Source organism: Falco naumanni, chromosome 6 (genome assembly GCF_017639655.2).
Source record: "Falco naumanni isolate bFalNau1 chromosome 6, bFalNau1.pat, whole genome shotgun sequence".
NCBI lineage: Eukaryota > Metazoa > Chordata > Aves > Falconiformes > Falconidae > Falco > Falco naumanni.
Window position 1 is genome coordinate 5,643,910 of NC_054059.1, and position 19,442 is coordinate 5,663,351.

A 19,442-nucleotide genomic window follows, 5' to 3' on the forward strand; every position below is an offset into this window, starting at 1 on the left:
CAAGGCGCAGAGGTTTGGACTCTGTGATTCTTATGGGTCCCCTTCCAACTCAAGATCTATGATACCAGTTAAGTGAGGACTGAAAAATTCTTTCATGCGCAGCCTAGCAAGGCTTGATATTTATTACCTGACCAGAGACCATTCATGTCCAATTGCTGGATCTGTAAATATCCCTCTAATGTGCCAGTTGACCCATCCATAGGATTCAAAACTTTGTTGATTTCTGTTGTTAATCTTGCATTTTAAATTCATCCATATTCTCCTCTGTTTTTCGAATGTCCTTCCAAAAGCTGTTTTTAAAAAAAGGTAATCATGCCCCCTTCCTCATTCCTGAAAGCTGGTACACCTGTGAAGACTGTAGAACTCCCCCACACCTTTTCCAGTAAGTTCTGGAAACAATGTCCATGTATTTATTTTTACATGGCAAACACAAAGTGCAGTGTCTGTTAAGCGGTCACTTTTGCTCATTCCAGCCCTTATGCTGCCTCCTCCTGTTTCACTGGCGCCACTGTTTATGGGAAAATCAATGTTATGAATGGAGCTGGGTAGAAAATGTACTGTAAATACCCTACTTCTGTTCCATTTATATATTCAGATTCAGCAGCGTAGGTAACATAACTATCATATATTCGGTTCTACCTGTTCTCCCTCTAGAGAAAATTCCTGGCTTTTAGACAGTTGAATGTAACATTCTTATGACTGTGAGAGCAGTAATAGAGTATTTTTTCCTTTGTTAAATTATTTCCTCCACAGCTGATTTTCCTGATCCTGTTTCTGATCAAACAGCAGTTTATAACAGAGCTTTGCTTCACTTAGAATTTTTTTTTTCTTTGGAATTGAATACAGAATGAGTTCACCTAAAGTTCAGTAAATTTCATCATTGCATATTTCATTCATTTTTGCCCCTTAGCATAGTGATAAAACTGTCTATTGTATAATGAGTGTGGCAATGACAATTAAGCAATGAAATGCAATGTGGGTAAAGGGCTTCTCAGCCAGCCTCTTTCACTCCATCTTTGAATATACTAAATTGTACTTCTAAGTCTATCATGAATTTTCTGTATTTTAATACAAAATTTCCTGAAAGTGTAAAGATCACAATGCCTGTTACTTACGTATGTACCTGTTGTCCAGCCCACAACTGTTAGAATGATGCTTTTAACGTAGCAGTTCCAACTGTTTCTTTCAAAAATGGCTGCTCTCTTTATTTGGGCTGGCTCAGCTCAAATGTATGCCAAGTTTTATAACAAATAATATAGTCATGCTTCACAAAATTATAGCATAGGAATATTATGATAATGGTCCTTTCCCAGAAGCAGTGCTATAATTAACAATCTGTGGGCATATCTATTACAGCTGCTATTGTCAGAGGTTTTAAAACGTAATAATTGAAAAAATATTTTGCTGAAACATGGCAGAGAAGTCCTCAACCTTTAGACAGTTTTGGGGCAGGTTTCTTAAGGTAACAAAGCTTATGCAGTCACACTTGTCTTTCCCTCTGCCTTCCTGTCGTTCTGCTCCTAATAAATTTTGAACCCATTGGCCAGCTTCAGCCAGATCTGACAAAGAAAAATGTCTCCAAGAGAACAAATTTCTTTTGGTATTGTGACAGTTGGCAGCTGAGTAGGGGTAGAAATACAATGTAATGCTCTCTGGGAGAGAAAGTTAACTTCTGTGTTTAGCCTCCTGGCTAACCAGTCAGCACATGTAAATCGGAATCAGTCCCAACACATGCTGCATCTTGCCAGTAATTGGCAAGTACAACAAGGGTTGGGGATAGTTCGGGGAAGGTAGAAATGTGTGGAAGGATGCGTTTAGGTTGAATAAAAACTGGCAGTCTTGCTGGAGGTTGGAGTGTGAAGCCAGCATTGAGAAGTGGAATATGTAGATACACTAATATCTTAAGAGAGATCGTTAGGAAATCAAGCTGATTGCTTATAGAACAAGCTGTCCTGAAAGAAACTCCCTTTCGATAGGATTAGACTGATTTTATTTCCTAAATGCTAACTTGTTTTTCTTACCTTCTGCCACGGCTTCTACTGTATCCAGTGTTTCAAAGGGGGAATTTCTTGAGACAGTACTATTTGTTCAGATACAGAGGGCTTTTCAAAGGGATACCTGCATACCTATTCCTCAGATGCTGGCTTCACATCAGTCCTGGTCCTTGTCAGCTCAGAGAAATGAGGCAGTCTTAAAAGCAGCCTCAGATAATCTAAGAGGTTGCAGGGTTAATATTGCTAGATTACTGAAGCAGTTAATGGGCTTTTTTGATTTAAACAAAAAGATTGGGATTTGGATTTCTTGCCCTTTCAGATGGCTTTTGGAAAGTGCTAAAGCCAAACTGGATACTTGAAAAAAGCTGCATATTCTCAGCATGCAGCAAAAAAATTCCTTGAAAATATTGCATGAGCGGTATGTGGCATACCATATTGTGGCCCATTTTCTATTGTCCTTGAAATGGTAATACTGCTGGGGGAGGAAGCAAAACAAGGAGTTTTGAGCATGTTTTGTTGCTGTACGGTTTCCACTGTGTGGCTTTTCATGTATAGCTGCTTACTGTGTAAAAGAGAATTTTCTCTACAAGTCCAGAAACACAAATTCTATTTATGAGGAATTGGAAAATAATCAGTATTTCTTACTAGTTTCTAGCTATTATAGTTTTGGGGTTTTTTTAATGCAGTGGAATAACAGGTTATGCTTTTGATTCGTTTTTGTAGCATACACCATTATTTTTTAAAAATGTAAGGCATTGGTTTTATTACAATGTTAAGACTAGACTTGCTTATGAAAACAACAAAACAATACACTCTACGCTGTTGTCTAACTCTGTGTTTAATTGTTATTCAAGGCTTATTGGGTGTTGGTTTTCAATGCTTTGGCAACAAAGAAAAGCTAAAATCCAGTCCTTTACAACACCTTTTTGAGGTAAGTTCAGAGAAGACCAACTAGGAATTTCAAAGGACAGTCCATTTAACTTAGCTGTCAATTTTGCATAGAATGGTGTGTCTGCAGGGTCATGATGAGACTCGTGGTGTGTTTAAATGACCTTACTTGAAGGATCAGTGCTAGCTTGGGCCATGGCAGCAGAGACATTTTTCACTAGGCTGTGGCAGCAGAGACAGGTTTCATTAGGCTGAAAAATATGCCCCATAAGGGAGGTGATTATATGGATACTTACATTGCATTGATTGCTGCTACCACCACAGCTGGCATGACTGATAATCAGCTATCTTAACTGGACATAGGTGACCACTGAGCTCCCTGTGATAACTGTAGTGGAAATGGGAGTCTTGCATCTGATGCTGTAGTATGTTGGTTACCAAAGTTGTGAAAAGAAGCGGCAGTGTAAAATTCCTCTTGTTGCTAGTATTCTTAGAATAAGTAATATTTAATTTCCATTGCTCAATACACAAACCACTGTGGTTGGGGGAAAAGGTCTTTAAAGTGTTTTGTATCTAATATGGAGCCTTAGCATACATAGGTAAGGAGGAGTGACAGTCACTTTCCGGAATACTGTTCTGACTGCAGAATGCTCTTTTTTCTTCCATGAGTATGAAAGAGCCAGCAGTGTAAGAAATAGTAAAGGCTGTTTATTGGGAGGTTGCCCTCTTGGTTGCCCACCAGGTGCACCAGCATGGTGTGAGTGCTGTCAGTTGCAGTTCTGTGTGTCAGGGACAAAACTGACTCAGTGGACTCTCCAGGTTAGCAATAAAGGTAGTTTAACAAGCTTTGCTTTTCCACGTCTAATGTTTTTGGTTGTTGGTTTGTGCCACTCAACATGCCTAATACCATCTGAGGTAGTGTTTATTTCTTCCTCTTTACCAGTTCCTGTCACTTCCTGTTTCATACAGTGCAATGAGCAAAAAAGAGTTTTGTCAGTCTTTTGATACTTATCAGTGGTCTCTGGTTGACAACTGTGCTGGGTGTAACATGTATCTAATACACGAGAGAATATGACTTACGTACTTACCTGCACAAAGCCAATAACCATGAGGATACGTGGACAAATTTTTCTGAATGGCTCATGTTCAAGCCCTCATCCTTTAAAAGATCTCACATGTTAATGGAGCTTTGTCAGGGTTTTGTGTGGCATTGTCAAGTGCTCTCTTATTACAAAGCTGAGCTGTGCTTCACCCTCTGACCTAGATACGGGAACTATTGCTGATGCTGGTGTTCAGGTAGTATGTCATAGGATAACTGTTTCCCTATGCTGGCAAAATTGTGTTTGAATACCACGATACTCTACAGCTGAATGCATATTAGGCAGATTGTTTATGTGGCAGAGTAACTCCTTCTGAGTTTGCCAGCTTCTTTGACATAGATAAATTTTCTTTGCTTGTTCCCTCATCCCTGAGGCCTGCTCAATAAACCTTATTTCTTAACATTCTTAACATGGAGATGTTTTAGAGCTTGTAGGATTGATTTAAAGAGACAACAAGAAGTACTCATATTCTTGTGGTTGTGCATTGCTGCATATTGTTTCATTTTATTTTATAATTTTAGTCCATTCTTAGGATTTAAATTCTGAATACATGAATTTGGCACTAAAGCTTTAAAATACCATCTATTGCAGGAGCATGTAGACTTTATGACCTTAAAAAAAACTACCTTCAAGTGCAGAGAACAGTGTTCTGTCAAGCTGCAAAATATTCTAAAACAGTAGTTGTTCGAGACCAAATTAGTTTCTCAAATATGCCAAATTTTTACCTGTTTGTCAGCAGTATTCCTAGTTTATGTCAGAAACTGACATGAAATTAACCTTTCCTATAGTTCATTAAAAAAGAAAATTTCCATAGCGCTGGTTCTATATAAATAAATGTATAGACAAATGTACTTTTCCAAACATTTTTGTACCTCATTTTGGAAGAGTCAGATGCAGATATGCCTTTTGTATTATTTTTGCTTTTAAACATCACAAATTGAGGGCAGGGGAGTGCTAGAATGTGTGAAGCTATTGATGCGAGAGGGGGAGCATTGTTCTTGGAAAGGGTTGAATTTTCCCTCTACTTTAAATTTCTCTGTGGCAGAACTAAGCAAACATTAATCTTTGAGGCTTGTCAGCAGTGCTGTCTGTTCAAATCTCTAAAAATCTTGGGACATAAAAGGAAGGGGAAAAGTTGAAGAGTTTTGCTGTGGAAGCTTTTTTTTTTTTTTAATAGGCAGAACCCATTTGAGCAAGGTATTGTTGCCAAACTTATTGTCTGAACGTTGCAGGAGCGAAGTTTTTATAATTAGTTATTTTTTATCAAAATCGCAATGATTTGGGGATTAAAACTCTTACAAAGACTTAAAAGTTAAGCAGCATTGAACTATTTGGGTTTAAATACGTAGTGTAACCACGAGTTAATTTAATTATTTTTATGTAGTACTTCAACTTTTTAAAAACTCTTCCACGTGCTTTCAAGATGCTGTGTGTGGAAAGCAAGGAATCATTGTCTGGGTGAATATTTGACCTTTAGCTATAGAGAAATATGGTAATGAATGGGAGAACCAAATTTGCTGTACATAGGTTAAGTTGGCCAATACAAGAGTTTGTAATGCTTTTAACGAACTGACAGTGCGTATGTGTGTCTAATCAGATGCTGACATTCATATACTTGACTTCAGCCACAGAGAGGCAGCATGTATTAATATGAGTGCAGAGTACTATAAGTAGCTTCTGGGTCAGAAGTGGAATTGTTTTTTATGAGCTTGTAAAACATTGAGTCTATCTAGGATTTTGCTGCTTCAACTGCCATCTGAAGAAAAGTCTCTGGTTTAAAAGTCTGTGATGGTTTCCCTTTCATGTGTACATCATAAATTCTTCCATATTCTGCTGCCACAGTTGTTTCAAGATTATGAGGAAGATGATAGTGACAGCAGTAAGGAATTATGGCATTAGTCTTGTTTCAAGATAGGCTGCACATTTTCCTGTTGGAATTTGGACTGCTCGTTCATCCTTTTTAAATGGGAAATGTATTCGTTTATCATGTCTTTAAAATTTTGATGTTCTAAATGTCATCTTTAAATGCATTTGTATTGTTCTTGTAGAACTTTGCTTATTTTTATTGGAGGAGAGGATTACACAACTTCAACATTTTCAGTGTCATTATATTTTAGGTGTATGTGCAGATTAACAAAGCAGCAGAAGATGAAAACACAAAAAAGCTGGCTAAGGATTTCTTTAGAAAACTGGAGGAACATGATGAGCAGACGTTGTCACTTTGGAAACAATTTAGAGACTTCAGTATTGAGGAATATGTCCGAATTTATAAGGTACAAAACATCCACTACTTTTTCTGTGTTGTTGGTAAAATAGTCTCTATTTATTGCTCCATCAATCTAATTGCACAGCAAATTTTTATCTAAGAGACTGCCAAACAGTGAACGGATGTAGGAACAGAGATTGCTTGTAATGTTGTCAATTCATTGCCTTTCCAGTAAACTTTACAGTGTTGCAGGAAAGCTGTTCCTCAGTATGCCAGATTATGCCCTGTTCTGTTTGGAAAAAGCACAGTAATTTATTTAACATCCAAGCAGACCATCGCTTTAGTTGCTGACACTCTAGATAAATTTTATTTAATGTAGTCCATGTAATTGAGCCTTAGATTAATTCTCCCTTCTCAGGCCCTGAAGCTAGGAGTATGATGCTAAGCAACAAAGCAAATGAGTGTTAGATAAATATTGTTTAGTTTTGCTTTACCTTTGAAGTTGGCAACAACCTGCTAAATTTAACAGTTTCCATGTAATAAATTTTATTAGGAGATAACTCTGTTTTCACATTTCTGATCTAATGTTATAATGAAGAGCTGTATATGTTGCAAATTAAATTGAGCGTACGAATTACAGCAGCAGGAGTTTACAGTAGTAATCCGTGCATAAGTTACCTGCAGGTTGAGTTGAGCTAATACACAGCCATGTGTTGCATACTGTAATCTCAAGAATGGAGCCATTGTCCACTGTTTCATGGGAGATGTTTGTGCCGCTGGCCACAAAATGAATATTCTGAATTTGGGAAACAGGAGTCAGATACACCTTCTGTGAATGAATCCGGTCTCATGGTATTAATACTAAATAATCTTACTCAAGAACCAGCGAAGTCCATCTGAAAAGCAGCTAATGTTTTTCTTTCCCACATCCTTGCAATGAAATTCTGGAATGAGTGCCCAGTTTTGATGGGCTTAGATATTTTTTTTCTAACTTGCAGCTCCAAAGAGTTTGTGACTCATTTTGTGCCAGTTCCTTCTTCTAGTATTATTCTTTACTTAAAATTGCACTTTTCCATCTCCTTCCTCAGAAATTGTTCCCATCTTCTTTCATCCTTGATTGCAAAGTTAGTGACCTGCCCCTTCCTCAATAATCCAGTACCCTGGCTGTGCTTTACCGGATTCATGCCAAGTACCCTAAGTTAAGAGCTCCTAAGTGAAAGACAGCCTTGATGATTCTAGTGGGAAGCTGACCCCTTAGGGTGAGTGGGTGTTGGGCGGCGTATGCAGCTGCATCGTGATGGTCCCTCGTCATCGATCACATGATGACTGGTACAGCTAGATATTTCTTTCCCAACTCCGTTCAAACTAAGAAGTATTGAGCTGATGGACTGACAGATTTGTTGCCCTCAGGTGAAACCCTTGTCTTTTGTACTGTTACATTTGACCCAGTTTTGATAGTTAAGGTCATCCTTTCTCTCCTAGGTATACCCTCAGCCTTCCTAGTAATGGTGATTTCTGTATGCTCAGCAATGTTTGTGAGCAGCTCTTTTTTTAAATTTCTTTTAGTATCCTTTTAAAACAGGATTGATTTCACACCCAAGTAACTTCTCTGCAGTCCACTGGTTTTGCCTCCATCCAGCACAGCAAGTTAGAGACCTATCTCAGAATTGTACTAATTGCTCTATCCAGTTTCCACCTGATTTCTCATGAACTTTATATCCAACGCTGTATTCAACTCAGGGAGATTAATTCTAATGCAGAAATCAATTCAATCAAAATCCAAACATTCTTTACTTTTAACAACGAAGTGACATTTCCCGGAATAAAATTAATCTTTGCACTCTGTCTGGTCTGTGACACAGACCTATCGTCTCACTTAATTTGAAGAAATAATTAGCCTCAATCTTAACAATGTTACCGTTCTTTGATATTTTTGGAACTTTTCAGCGTCTAGGAGTGCACTTTGATGAATATTCTGGAGAATCTTTTTACCAAGAGAAGTCCCAGGAAGTTCTAAAGATGTTGGAGGATAAAGGACTCCTTCAGAAAACAATGTATGAACTTGTTATTCAATCTATTGGTTAATACTTAGCATCTATTGTCGATACTTAATATTCAGTTGCATTTCAAATGAGCGATGATGACTGAGGTTTGTCATAATCTAAGGGGAAGTGTTTTCTTTAGATGGTTTTGGTAGCTGTTCTAGTAGAAGACCGACAGGATTTGTGCAGTCACAGCTAAAAATTAAGGTTGCCTTTCCTGTGGCTAGCACAGAAGCTTGGCCATGACAAATTAGGTACAATGACTGTTCAATTTCTAATGGCCTTTTAGGCTGTTAATTGCTTTGGTATTTGATGTGCCATTTAATGAGCAGAATTAGATGAGATCCTTGCCTTGATGAAGGAGCTGCCTGTCTGAACTGGGATGGAAGCTGTAGTTGTGGAATGCCCCAGAATGTGGGCAGACAGCTCCCTGGCATCAGCAGTGGTGACAACAAACTTAGAGGAACAGTCTTCAAAAATACTTAAAGGAGACAGTCATTCAAAGGAAAAAATGAGATTGTCCGGAGTGAGAGGGGTTCCATGGCAAGGCACCTTTGTTTTGGTTCTGACCTCTATCTTATCTCAACTTACCTGTGTTCAGGTCTGGTTGCAGTTACTTCAGTGTTTTCTTTCAACTTACAGAAAGGGGACAGGAATTGTGGATCTTTCGGAAAAGAAAGACCTCTCATCGTTTTCCACCGTCATGCGTAGTGATGGGACATCTCTTTATATAACAAGGCAAGTAAGCTCATCTGTTTGTTGCCATTTATTTTGCCAGTGAACTTTTACACATGGGTACATTTGTAACTGATAGTACAGATTTTGAAGCTTTTTATTTCTGACATGGGACACGTTTGCTAATGACTTATCATAACTAGAAGTAGCAATGTAACTACGATGGGATGAATATGGCTCGGGAAAAACAACTGCTTTTAAATACTTTTCCTCCCCTTAAGCAGTCTGTTTGTAAATCTCCTCTTTCCATAAATCATGCTTTCTCCAGCTACTGACTGAAAATAAAGCTGAGAGATCTCTTCATCTAATAACTACTTGCCATATAATGAAGGTTTTAGAAAGACCTTCGCTTAAAATACTTATTGACAGTGTGATGCAGAAAAAACCCAGCTTGTTCAGCCATGTCTTCATTGACTCAGTGGACCACCAGCACTGTAACGTCAATTTTATCACTGTTTTCCTACCTTCTCATCAGTATCCTAAAATTCCCCTTGGGTATTTTCACATGGAAGCCTTAATAGTTTCTTTGTGCTAGTAACGTAAATAAATTAGATGTCTAGCCCTCAGGGTAAACTGTGTACAGCTTTACAGGACAAGGGTATTAGATGCTGCAGTCAATCCAATTAGGGAGCTGCTGAATCCTGTAGCCACTTAGAGGCAAGGCTGCCACAGCTCCATGCCCACAGGTCCAACCAGTAGGAAGGCTGAGCCTGTTGTTCCCAGTAGGCATACAAATACACAGGCAAGATATATATATATATACACACCCCTACATATACACACAGCCAACCAAACAGGGCAACACAGACAAAACCAGTCAGCACTCAGGATGAACAGCCTTATTTTGTTCCTCTCTGGCTGATTATGTTGAAGATCTATTGGTGTGAAATAGACGTATGTATGTGTGTGTATATATACACATGTATGTATGTGAGATCATTTATCTACATAAGTAATATACATATGTATTGTATGTACATACAGTGTGTATCCCTCCGGTAGCTGAGCTTCAACGCTCAGTCTGCCCGTTAGCTGGCCCCTGTATTCCCAGGTCTCCCCAGCTGCTGGCACGTGGGGATGTGAGCCCCCATGGCCCGCAGCTCCAGTCCAGTTGCTGGTTACAGGCACAGTGGATCCCTCCAGTAACTGAGCTTAGGTGTGCAGTCCATCCAGCAGCTGGCCCTGGATCCTCACTCTCCCCCGTTGCCTCCTACAACAGAGACACACGGTACACAGGCAGGTTCGGTCAACACCCAGGGCCATGGTCTCTCGGCAGTTGGCCAGGACCCCCTGATGCCAGCGGTACAGACTCATCCTGGAAGGCACACACTTGGCTCCTAGAGAACTTTACCTACTTGCTGGCTACTTCAGCTTGATATTTCCCATCAGTCATACGTGGGTGCGCATGCCCTCACTCCAGCTGTTGACAGCAGAGATGCCTCTGCCCCACTGACCCATGGTCAGACTCCAGGTGCTGTCAGTTTCACTTACCTCCAGTCCCTTTGGTTGCTGGCACCACAGATGCATGGCCTATCTGAGCTTTAGTCACCAACTCCAGTTGCTGATACTTAGACCTCCAAACACATACGCACACAGAAGACAGACCTCCTCACCCAGGAAAAGTTTGAAATGGTGTTTAATAGGAAGACAGGGAAGACTTAATAGGTGCAGGGCACAACCGGACAAACATACTAACTAGCAACCGGTTTACAAGCCACCTGTTTCTTCTATCATCTTCTCCCTGTCTTTTCCCATCTTTGGTTCCTCCTCTGAGCATCCCATAATAAGGCTTGGGCAGCTGCAAAATGCTTTTCCTTTGCATCCCATGTATCCTATGTCCCTTAGGCAGTAACCTCCCTCAGTCAGAAGGCAGTCTGGAGAGCTGCTCCTGGTGACCCCTGAGGTGGGTTTCAGACTGGGACATGGGGCTGGTGGCTCTTCTGTGACAGCCCTGGGAGGGTCTCAAGCAACTTGTTTCTCTGTGCTACTTCATCTGTGTGAAGATGAGCTTTTTATCATACAACCTGACACTGGGCGCTGGGTTAGTTTTCCAGGAGAGGGTTGTTTCTCTCAAGTCCCAGCTGATTGATTGTCCCAGCAGGCAGGCAGAGACCAGGCTTCCTCTGTGCGTAAGAACTGTTTCCTCAGTAATTTTCATAGCTAGTGGTTTAAAAAAACATTTCAAACATGTCATGAACAAAGTATACATTTCCTCTTTTTTGGGTAAGACGTACATGGATCCTTCTAATCAGGCAGTCCTCTCCCCTGCATGAGTAGGTTATTTTGCTAAGAGGCAAATAATGAGGTATGTTTCAGGGAAAGTCCAAATAGTTTCTCATTGTCTCTTTCAGAGATCTTGCTGCTGCTATAGACCGAATGAATAAGTATAGCTGTGATACTATGATTTATGTGGTAAGTAATTCTAGATTCACTGAACGCTTTTGAGCCTGACTCTCTCAAATAATCCAGGGGGCCTCTTGCTCACAGTATGACTTTGGCATATGGTATTTTTGGCAGTTAAATAGATGTCCTTACTGCCCAGCAGCTGTGCCTGAATGTGGCAGTGTTTCTTGGTTCCGTTTCAGTTCGTGACCCACAGAATGGCTGAAAAATCAGCTCTGGAGTTACTCTCCGTTATAAAAATTAATTGCAGTTAATTTTAAAGGAACTTTTACTCAATTAACATTGTAATTGCTTTATAAATGTTGTAATTAATATTTAAACAAGTCAGGAAAAGTTGTTAGCGTTGTAAAGGGTTGTAAAATGTTAATTTAGAAATTGAGGAATTAATGGTCTAAAATGAATCCAAGAGTACTCTAAAGTCCTGAAATCTTATCTGAAATGTAAATTTTTATGGCTTTGAACAATGCCTCAGTTCCATTATGTAGAAATTGCACATAAAGTACTGCTTAATCAATCTGGATGAAGCAGTTATAGGCAGGGATCTTTTTGTATTTTTTGGTTTGATTATTTTGCTTTTTAACAATTCCAGCAGTATTAGTAACGAATGGCATGATCATCTCCTCACTTGTGAGAAACTCTTTTTCGCTGTACTGTTACCAAGGATATATCACATAATGCTCCTAAATCTTCTGTTTCCCAGATTTAGAAAAAATATTTGAAAACCATGTTCTTTTATGTGAAGTCAATTAATAAGTGGAAAAAAATCTGCATGTTGTTTGTGATGTGTTTGGTAATGCCCATACGTCTTTTCTGATACAGCTTCTTCAAAAGTGAATGTAATGTTACAAATACCATGATTCAGGGGAGGGGGAGAGATCAGTAAGCATAAAATTAAATATACAGGTATTGTAAAGTGGGACTTAGTTAAGTCACATGCCTCCTTTTATCTTTGGTCTTCAGGAAGTTTCCAGTAGCATGCCATTCCCACATGTGGTCATAGAACAGGGATTTTTTTAGTTGTGGTTTTTGGGGATAATTGCTGGGAGATTTTTTTGCCTCTACTGACTGGGACATAGTAGGTTCACTGGCATCAAAGAGCAGCGTGGTTGTGAAAGTGCAATACGCAAGGAGTTAAGGAATGCCTCTGTGTATTTCATGTGGGCAGGTAATTATTTATATTTGTTATACTATGAGATAGAAGGGAGAAGGAACAATTAGAAAGAAAGAAAACAGTTGGGTGGGTATTTGCACAAATTAGGATGTGGGCTGAATGTTAAACTCATGGAGTGAACACGTGTGGAAGCAATAGTCCTGAGTGGACTGGCTGCTGATAGCTCAGCTCCAGTAACTGTTTACTTCCTTGGCTGGGCCTCTTTGATCTGCTCCTACTCCAGACACGCAGCAAAACTGGCCTGTGATGCCATCAGTGTGTCCGTTACAGTCCATTACAGTCAGTGTCTCGTTCAAGTTGGAGATGACAGATTAGCCTGTCTAGGCCTTGCTAAGGCTGCATATTTTCTGGGTGACATGTTTAGTATTTTTATCACTTCTGACTTTCTAAGGGCTGAGAAACTGGGTCATAAAATGAGAGGGCAATAACATAAACTGTTAGGAGAGTCCGTGGGACAGACAGCCTAATGAGGGAGCTGCCAGCCTTGCTGAGCTTTGCTGCTGTTTTGTGGCAGTACTTTGTAGTGGATTAGGACTTTAGTCAGTGTTACCAGCAGTAGGAAGACTTAATGGATTTAAGTGAGAACACTGATGATTTTAGTCTTTAATTATTAAATACAAATGTGTTTCAGAATCCTGATCTTGTTACAATAAAATTATTTAGAGGCTCTTGAGTCTTACTTCGTACGATCATCTTATTTTCATCAGATCAACTTGTTTAAAAGAACATTAAATTGGTTTATTAGTTGTAATGCTGTAAAGCAGTGCATTCACCAATTTATATTTTTAAAAAATCGTAGTTATTTCATAAAAATGCAGTGATAAGAGCAAAATACTCCAAACATTTCAAAATGTGGAAGGAGTATTAAAGAGATACTAAGATTCAGTTGGATGTTGCACTCAAAACAGGAGATGAAAATGCTTTAATACATGAAGAATTAAATATAATCCACACTGTCAGACTGCAGACTTCCCCCTTAAAGCCTTTAACCACTTAGACATGTTTAATTTGGGGGCCTGTAAGGAAAAAATTGCCATTCTTCATAGTATGTATCTTCTTTTTGAGCATTTGTGTTATTTTTGCCATCCTATGAAGCTATGACAAAAAAGTAGTTTTGTGAAATGGTAATGTCTGCAGGTTCATCTTTTTTAACCTACTTACACATCCATGTTTTGAGTATTACTTTCCAGCAAAGATGAAGTTGTGTGGTACTCCTAATATTTATTTCCATCCTTTTAAAAAATTTGGTTTTCATGCCATTTTAATTATGTGGATTGTTCAAGCATAATAAACGCTCATTGTTATGCTTCTTGCAGTATCACACCACATCCAAAACCGCAGGAGTTGATGTTTAATTTTCAGGTGGCCAGCTGAAACCTGGAATTCAGCTTGTACTGCCTGATAGATACTCTTATCTTGGCTTTTCATGTTCTTATTTCAAGCTATTAGATTATTATTAGGTTATTTTCTGTTAATGATTTTAAATATTATTCTGTATGCTATTTCTATATATGTTGGTCGAGACAAGTAGTTAGAAACTTAAATTGGCATTTGGTTTAGTTTTAGCTGAAAATTCTGTTCCCTGAACAGTCATGAAGAAGCAATTAGGTTCAGAAGGATTGGGGTCTTTTGTCAGTGAGTATTGTCATGATTTGTCACAGTATCTACTCACAAAAGACTGCAGTCCTTTAAAGAGGCTTTTAAATGCTGTTTCATGGTCCAGGTGGTGAGGGACAGCGGTTGTGCACACAAAACCAAACCAAACCAGTTTCTGTCATGGAATGTATAATCTCTTGTAAAACAGATCAGAGACAAATTCAGACCTAGGGAGAAGCAGAGGAAACAGCAAGGCAGCATTGGCTGGTACAATGAGCTGGCCTTAGCCTAAACATTGTAAAGTTTATTGTGAGATATTTTAGCAAGAGAGATCTGGCTTTGTTACAGATACAGAGAGCTTCTCTTCTATGTAAGGTGGAAAAGAGCTTGCAAGGCCTTGCAACGCTGACCACCACTATCCATTTATCAGCCTTGCTTGTGAATTGGCACAGACAGAGGTGATGTAAAGGAGTGAAGCAGTTTATGAGGAATGGTGAAAGAGGAGGCTTCGTGCAATGGGGGAGCTGAGAAAGCACACAGATTAGCACTTCACTCACTGCTCACTCCCTGTCTTGGAATGCCAAACAAATAAGGAAATAGTGGTTATTTGGTTATCACTGCGGTGTTTTTTAAGGAGGGATAAAGTAGTCTGAGTGATGTAGTCAAAGCAACTAGGTAGGAAAGTGAACTTCATGCAACAGCTTTAGCTAGAAACACATCTAAAGATCATTGCTAGCTATAAACTGCTGTCAGAAACTGCTTTAAGTCATAGGAAAGGTGAAAGAGAGCACAAAATGCATCATTAATATGAAAATGTGATTGTACCTTTTTCTTTAATCATGCATGATGTAAAACTTTACAAATCACACTGGAGACAATAGAAACTAGTGGATTCTGAAGACAGAAATCTTAGAGGCGTTGTTTCTAAGCCAAAGGAACCTTAAAGTTTGGTGATGTAAAACACGGGAATATAACAAGAGCATCAAGTTTCTGAAGTGAAAATGGAAGTATTTTGTTTGATGGGCAGTTTGTAGGTTATGTGAAACTAAAGAATGTCAAGGTTTCATTTCACTTCATGGCTTTGTCTTCATGACCTAGGTAGGAATAATCATTTTTGAAAAGGTAGATTACTTTTTCTACCAAGATGCAAAATCCCACTGTCATAGATTCCAGCTCTCACCTGGACAGTCTTACCTGTCTCTATAGGTCTTAATTCTGTTTGCAACAAGTTACTGGTACAGTATCTGTGGTGGTGTGTGTTTGTGTGTTAAAAGCTAGTCTTTATCAAACTTGGAATGTTTTCTGATACACACCAATTCTATTCCTTAGACAGATAAAAGTCAAAGTAATCACTTTCAACATTTGTTCCAAATACTGAAGCTCATGGGTTATGACTGGGCAGAAAGGTATGTATTTATGAGTCTTAAATACTTATTTAAAAGAATGGGTAATATGTACATTGGAATTTCAGTAGAGTGCTCTTTTGAAGAGAAACTCCTGATTGTGCCCACCTACACATCATGTATGCATTTTAGACAAAGCTAAGCTAGAAGGTGTGGTGCTGGTGTGCAACTAGTGAATTCCAGACATTTGGCCTGTAAGACCCAACTAATGTTAGTTCAATAAGGAGGAAAAAATAAGAAAACAAACTTCCAGAATTCTGTGCAAATGTGGGCCTCAGGTCCTCGGCACCAACCTTTTCATTCTATCTGTCCGCCTCTGCTGGTCTGCTTTATTTGCAAGTAGAGACATCGCCATGTGTTTTGGATGTGAAAAACAGCCATGTCTCTCATCTAACAGGTTTTTCATAACTGCTTGATATGGAAAAGGGGAGAGACTTTATGGCATAGCTTCTGGGATATGGTGTGGTCATATGTTAAACGATTACTTCTTGAAGTATGATCTTTAAGGAGAGATCTGAATCTGAGTTTAAATCATGCTTCAGGTTTGAAATATCTGTTGCAGGGAAATGTATCCCTGCTGTTATTCATTGTAATTACCAATCTTGTTAGCAATCTCAGCAAAGGTCAATAATGGATCTGCAGACTAAATTATATTCCTCTCTGATAGACTGCCTGTCTTTTGTGGTTAAATACAGGATTTTAGCCTTCAGGAATTTTAGTCTGCCTCCTTTCACAGTGCCGAAAGTTGCACTAAAATTAACTTAGGTTATGGATCCAGAATAATGTTTAGGATTATTGTGAGCAGAAGCAATGAATGTTTTATTATTAGCAATGATTAACTACACTTTTAGTTTAATGTGGCCACAATAGAATTATTATGACGCCCTTTCTAATCTTATTAACAGATCTGTGTTGCCACAGTAATTTGATCTGTCTACCTCTTGCCTCTCCTCAATTTATTGCAATTTACTGCATTGAGTCCTCTGAACTAAAGCTAGTAGCAAGAGAGGTTCCCAAGAGCACTCAAATGACCAGGTTATCATAATTCTGATCATAATTTTCTCATTATATAAGTATGGAGCTTTGGTTGCTGAAATGAGAGTTTCTGATTATATCACCAAGCTTCCCACGTTGGAGCACTATTTATTCAGCTGTTATTGCTGTTTCCTGGTAGAGAATCCAGCTCTGAACAAACACTGCAAACATTTCTCTTGATTAAAATGTAATCTTAGGTCCTGCTGCTTTTCAACACAGGTGCCAGCATGTGTCTTTTGGTCTAGTTCAAGGGATGAAGACTCGGAAAGGAGAAGTAATTTTCCTGGAAGATGTTTTAAATGAAGTTCGCTCAAGGATGTTACAAAACATGGCTTCCGCAAAAAGTTAGCTTTTTCAGGTCTTATTAATTTCTTTTGATGTTCTGTGTTGATCAAAATTGTGTCATCTTTTCTACCCTTCACTTTTCCCTGGATCAGTGATATCACAGTGATATGCTCTGATCTGTGCATTTTCTATATCTCCCATAATGTAAACAATGTTAAAATAATCCTTTGCAACTCTGTGAACTTCCCTGAATTACAGATATGCAAATTTTAACATTGAGTGAAACTAATTCATCATGCTTTTGCACTGGGAAGGAAGTACCTGCCTTTGGGGGACAGCAGCTGTTTTTTCTGGAGGAAGGAACTAGTCAGTAGTGGGGCTGCGGCCAGAGTTCAGGGAACAGTCAGATTTCATCCAGAGGATTTGTAACTCTTACAGTTTTGTCTGGCAAAATTGACTGTAGGTTGTCTGCAACTGCCCTGTCATTCTCCCAGCCTCGTACCTGTTTCCAGAGCCCCCGGGTCACTGCTCTGCTGCAGGTCTGCTGAAAGGGGACCTTTGCCTGCACCTCGGGCTGGGGCTGGAGAGCTGGTTCCTCTCACGCAGTGAAGATCCGAGCAGTTCCCAGTGAGATGCTGCCCCCTCTTGTGCTTTCTGGTTACTTCCTGAATCGAATCAATGAACTGAGCTGGTTAAGTAAAGTGCACCTTCCTTGCTCTGCCTCAGTTTTTTTTTAATCCAGATAATTTTGCTTGTAGAGTGGACCAGGCAAAGGGGGTGGGGGGGTGGCAGGCAGAATGATAGAAGGGTGACACTCAATTCAGACTAGTTCTACTGCAGAGAGGAACGGACCTTAGAGCTTCAGTTTAAAGTTGGTATTAGCTGACTGCAAAGGAAACTTACTTTGATGCTGGACTGGACTGACACAGCAGAAGCACAGACCCATGTTCCATTGCACAAGCAGCAGGCAGAACAGCTAAAAGTAGTAATGTATTGCTGGCAGTGCAGCATTACCCAGAGTCCATTCATTAGATCCTAAATCCTACCTGAGCTTCTAGAAATTTCCCCGCTTATATTTGAATTCCTCCCTCACTTCCCCTTTCCTAAATTACAACTCTTAAATCCCTGACTCATAGCAATGTCTTCAATGTTTGAAAAGTGTTTGGTTACACAGTGAAAGGTATTACAAACTTTTGTGTGGCATCAAAATGCCTCACTGTCATTGAAAGTATTTTGGGAGCTGGGCATCTTAAGAACCAGTGCTAGTTTTAAAAATCGTGCCTGTGTGGAGCTGGAGCTGGTTAGTTAAATGCCTTTGTATAAACTCTTTCATTTCTATTAGCTGTACACAGTTCTTCCACTATTTACGTTTCCGTTATTGGCATCTTTTTTCTTTCTGTTCATCTCCATGAATCCTGCTGGCCAGGTAAATCTTCTGTATGATGCCTATTTCTTTTGTTGCTTTATTTTCTTTTAGATAGCTTTGTCTGTGTCTCATCAAGCATTTAAACAAAAGCCTGAATTCTGAGGCAGTTGTTCTGTTTTGAAACAAATTTCAGATATGAAATGTAATAATATAATCTAAACATATTTGTCTTTGAATGAATAGCCAGTCAGAGACTTCTCAGCTATCCCCACACTTTTCAAGCTTAGTCCTTTCTGAATTTTGTAAATAGCAAAGGTATGAGTAGGATGTACTACTCAAAGTTGTCTCAGTTGGCTTTGCTGACCCTGGCACAAAGAAATTGAAAAGCATAAGACAGAAATTAAATGTACTAAAACTGTACTGCAGAACTGGTGCACCTTAAGTGGTGCCTTAAAAGAACAGCTGCATTCTCCGTATTCTTCTGTTAGTGGGAAGTCATCTGGGACATGAAATCTTAAGCTGAATTCTGCAAATTTAATAGATTACATATTCCATGAAAAAAAAATTGCCCTTGGCCCTTGCTAAAGTGGAACACATTTGCCTTGTAAAAGACTATGATAACAATCCTTCTTTCTCTCCAGTAGAGACAGACAGAAAGAGGAGACCCTGATAGAGTGCACTGTGATCTGAGTTTAAAAATAGAAAGCGTTAGGTATGTCAAAAGCTTCACCTTCTTACTAGGCATGGTTCTGGGTCCAAACGTAAGTAATTGATTTCCCAGAAGATCCAGAATCTAGAGTGCTGTTATGTAGGCAGTTTACTGTACTTCTGATGCACTGGAGCACCAGCTTGGCCCTGTGAACTTCCCTGTGAGACGGGGAATGAAAGAGGCCCTTTGCTGAATTTCTGTACAGAACAGCATGCTGCTTATCTGCTGAAGAATTATTAGTTGAGTTGTGAGAAAGCTGGAAATAGCTTTGCAGACATGTCTCTGCAGCTGTTGTGAGTGCCTTCTCTCTTCGACTCCTCCAGCTTAATTAGGTTTCGTAAGGATAGACTTAAGTTCAGTATTTAGTTAGAGGAGCTTTGGAGAAGTTCTTGTCATGTCTACCCAGGGAGAAGGGCAAATCGTGCCTGACTAATCTAGCGTCCTTCTCTGATGGAGTGACTGCATCAGCGGGCAAGGGAAGAACTACAGATGTCATCTGTCTGGACTTT

The 19,442-nt window shown here is 39.3% G+C and overlaps 1 protein-coding gene across 6 annotated transcripts in view; it reads left to right on the plus strand.

Moving 5' to 3' along the window:
- The window catches only part of RARS2 (arginyl-tRNA synthetase 2, mitochondrial), a 55,361-nt gene that overhangs the window by 16,397 nt on the left and 19,522 nt on the right, over window positions 1–19,442 (plus strand). For all 6 annotated transcript variants that reach the window (XM_040597549.1, XM_040597543.1, XM_040597546.1 and 3 more), the window contains exons 8-14: window positions 2,849–2,925; window positions 6,100–6,255; window positions 8,136–8,242; window positions 8,873–8,968; window positions 11,317–11,377; window positions 15,465–15,541; window positions 16,793–16,917. In XM_040597549.1, the coding sequence (XP_040453483.1) occupies window positions 2,849–2,925; window positions 6,100–6,255; window positions 8,136–8,242; window positions 8,873–8,968; window positions 11,317–11,377; window positions 15,465–15,541; window positions 16,793–16,917 (699 nt within the window). The remainder of the gene's footprint in view (window positions 1–2,848; window positions 2,926–6,099; window positions 6,256–8,135; window positions 8,243–8,872; window positions 8,969–11,316; window positions 11,378–15,464; window positions 15,542–16,792; window positions 16,918–19,442) is intronic.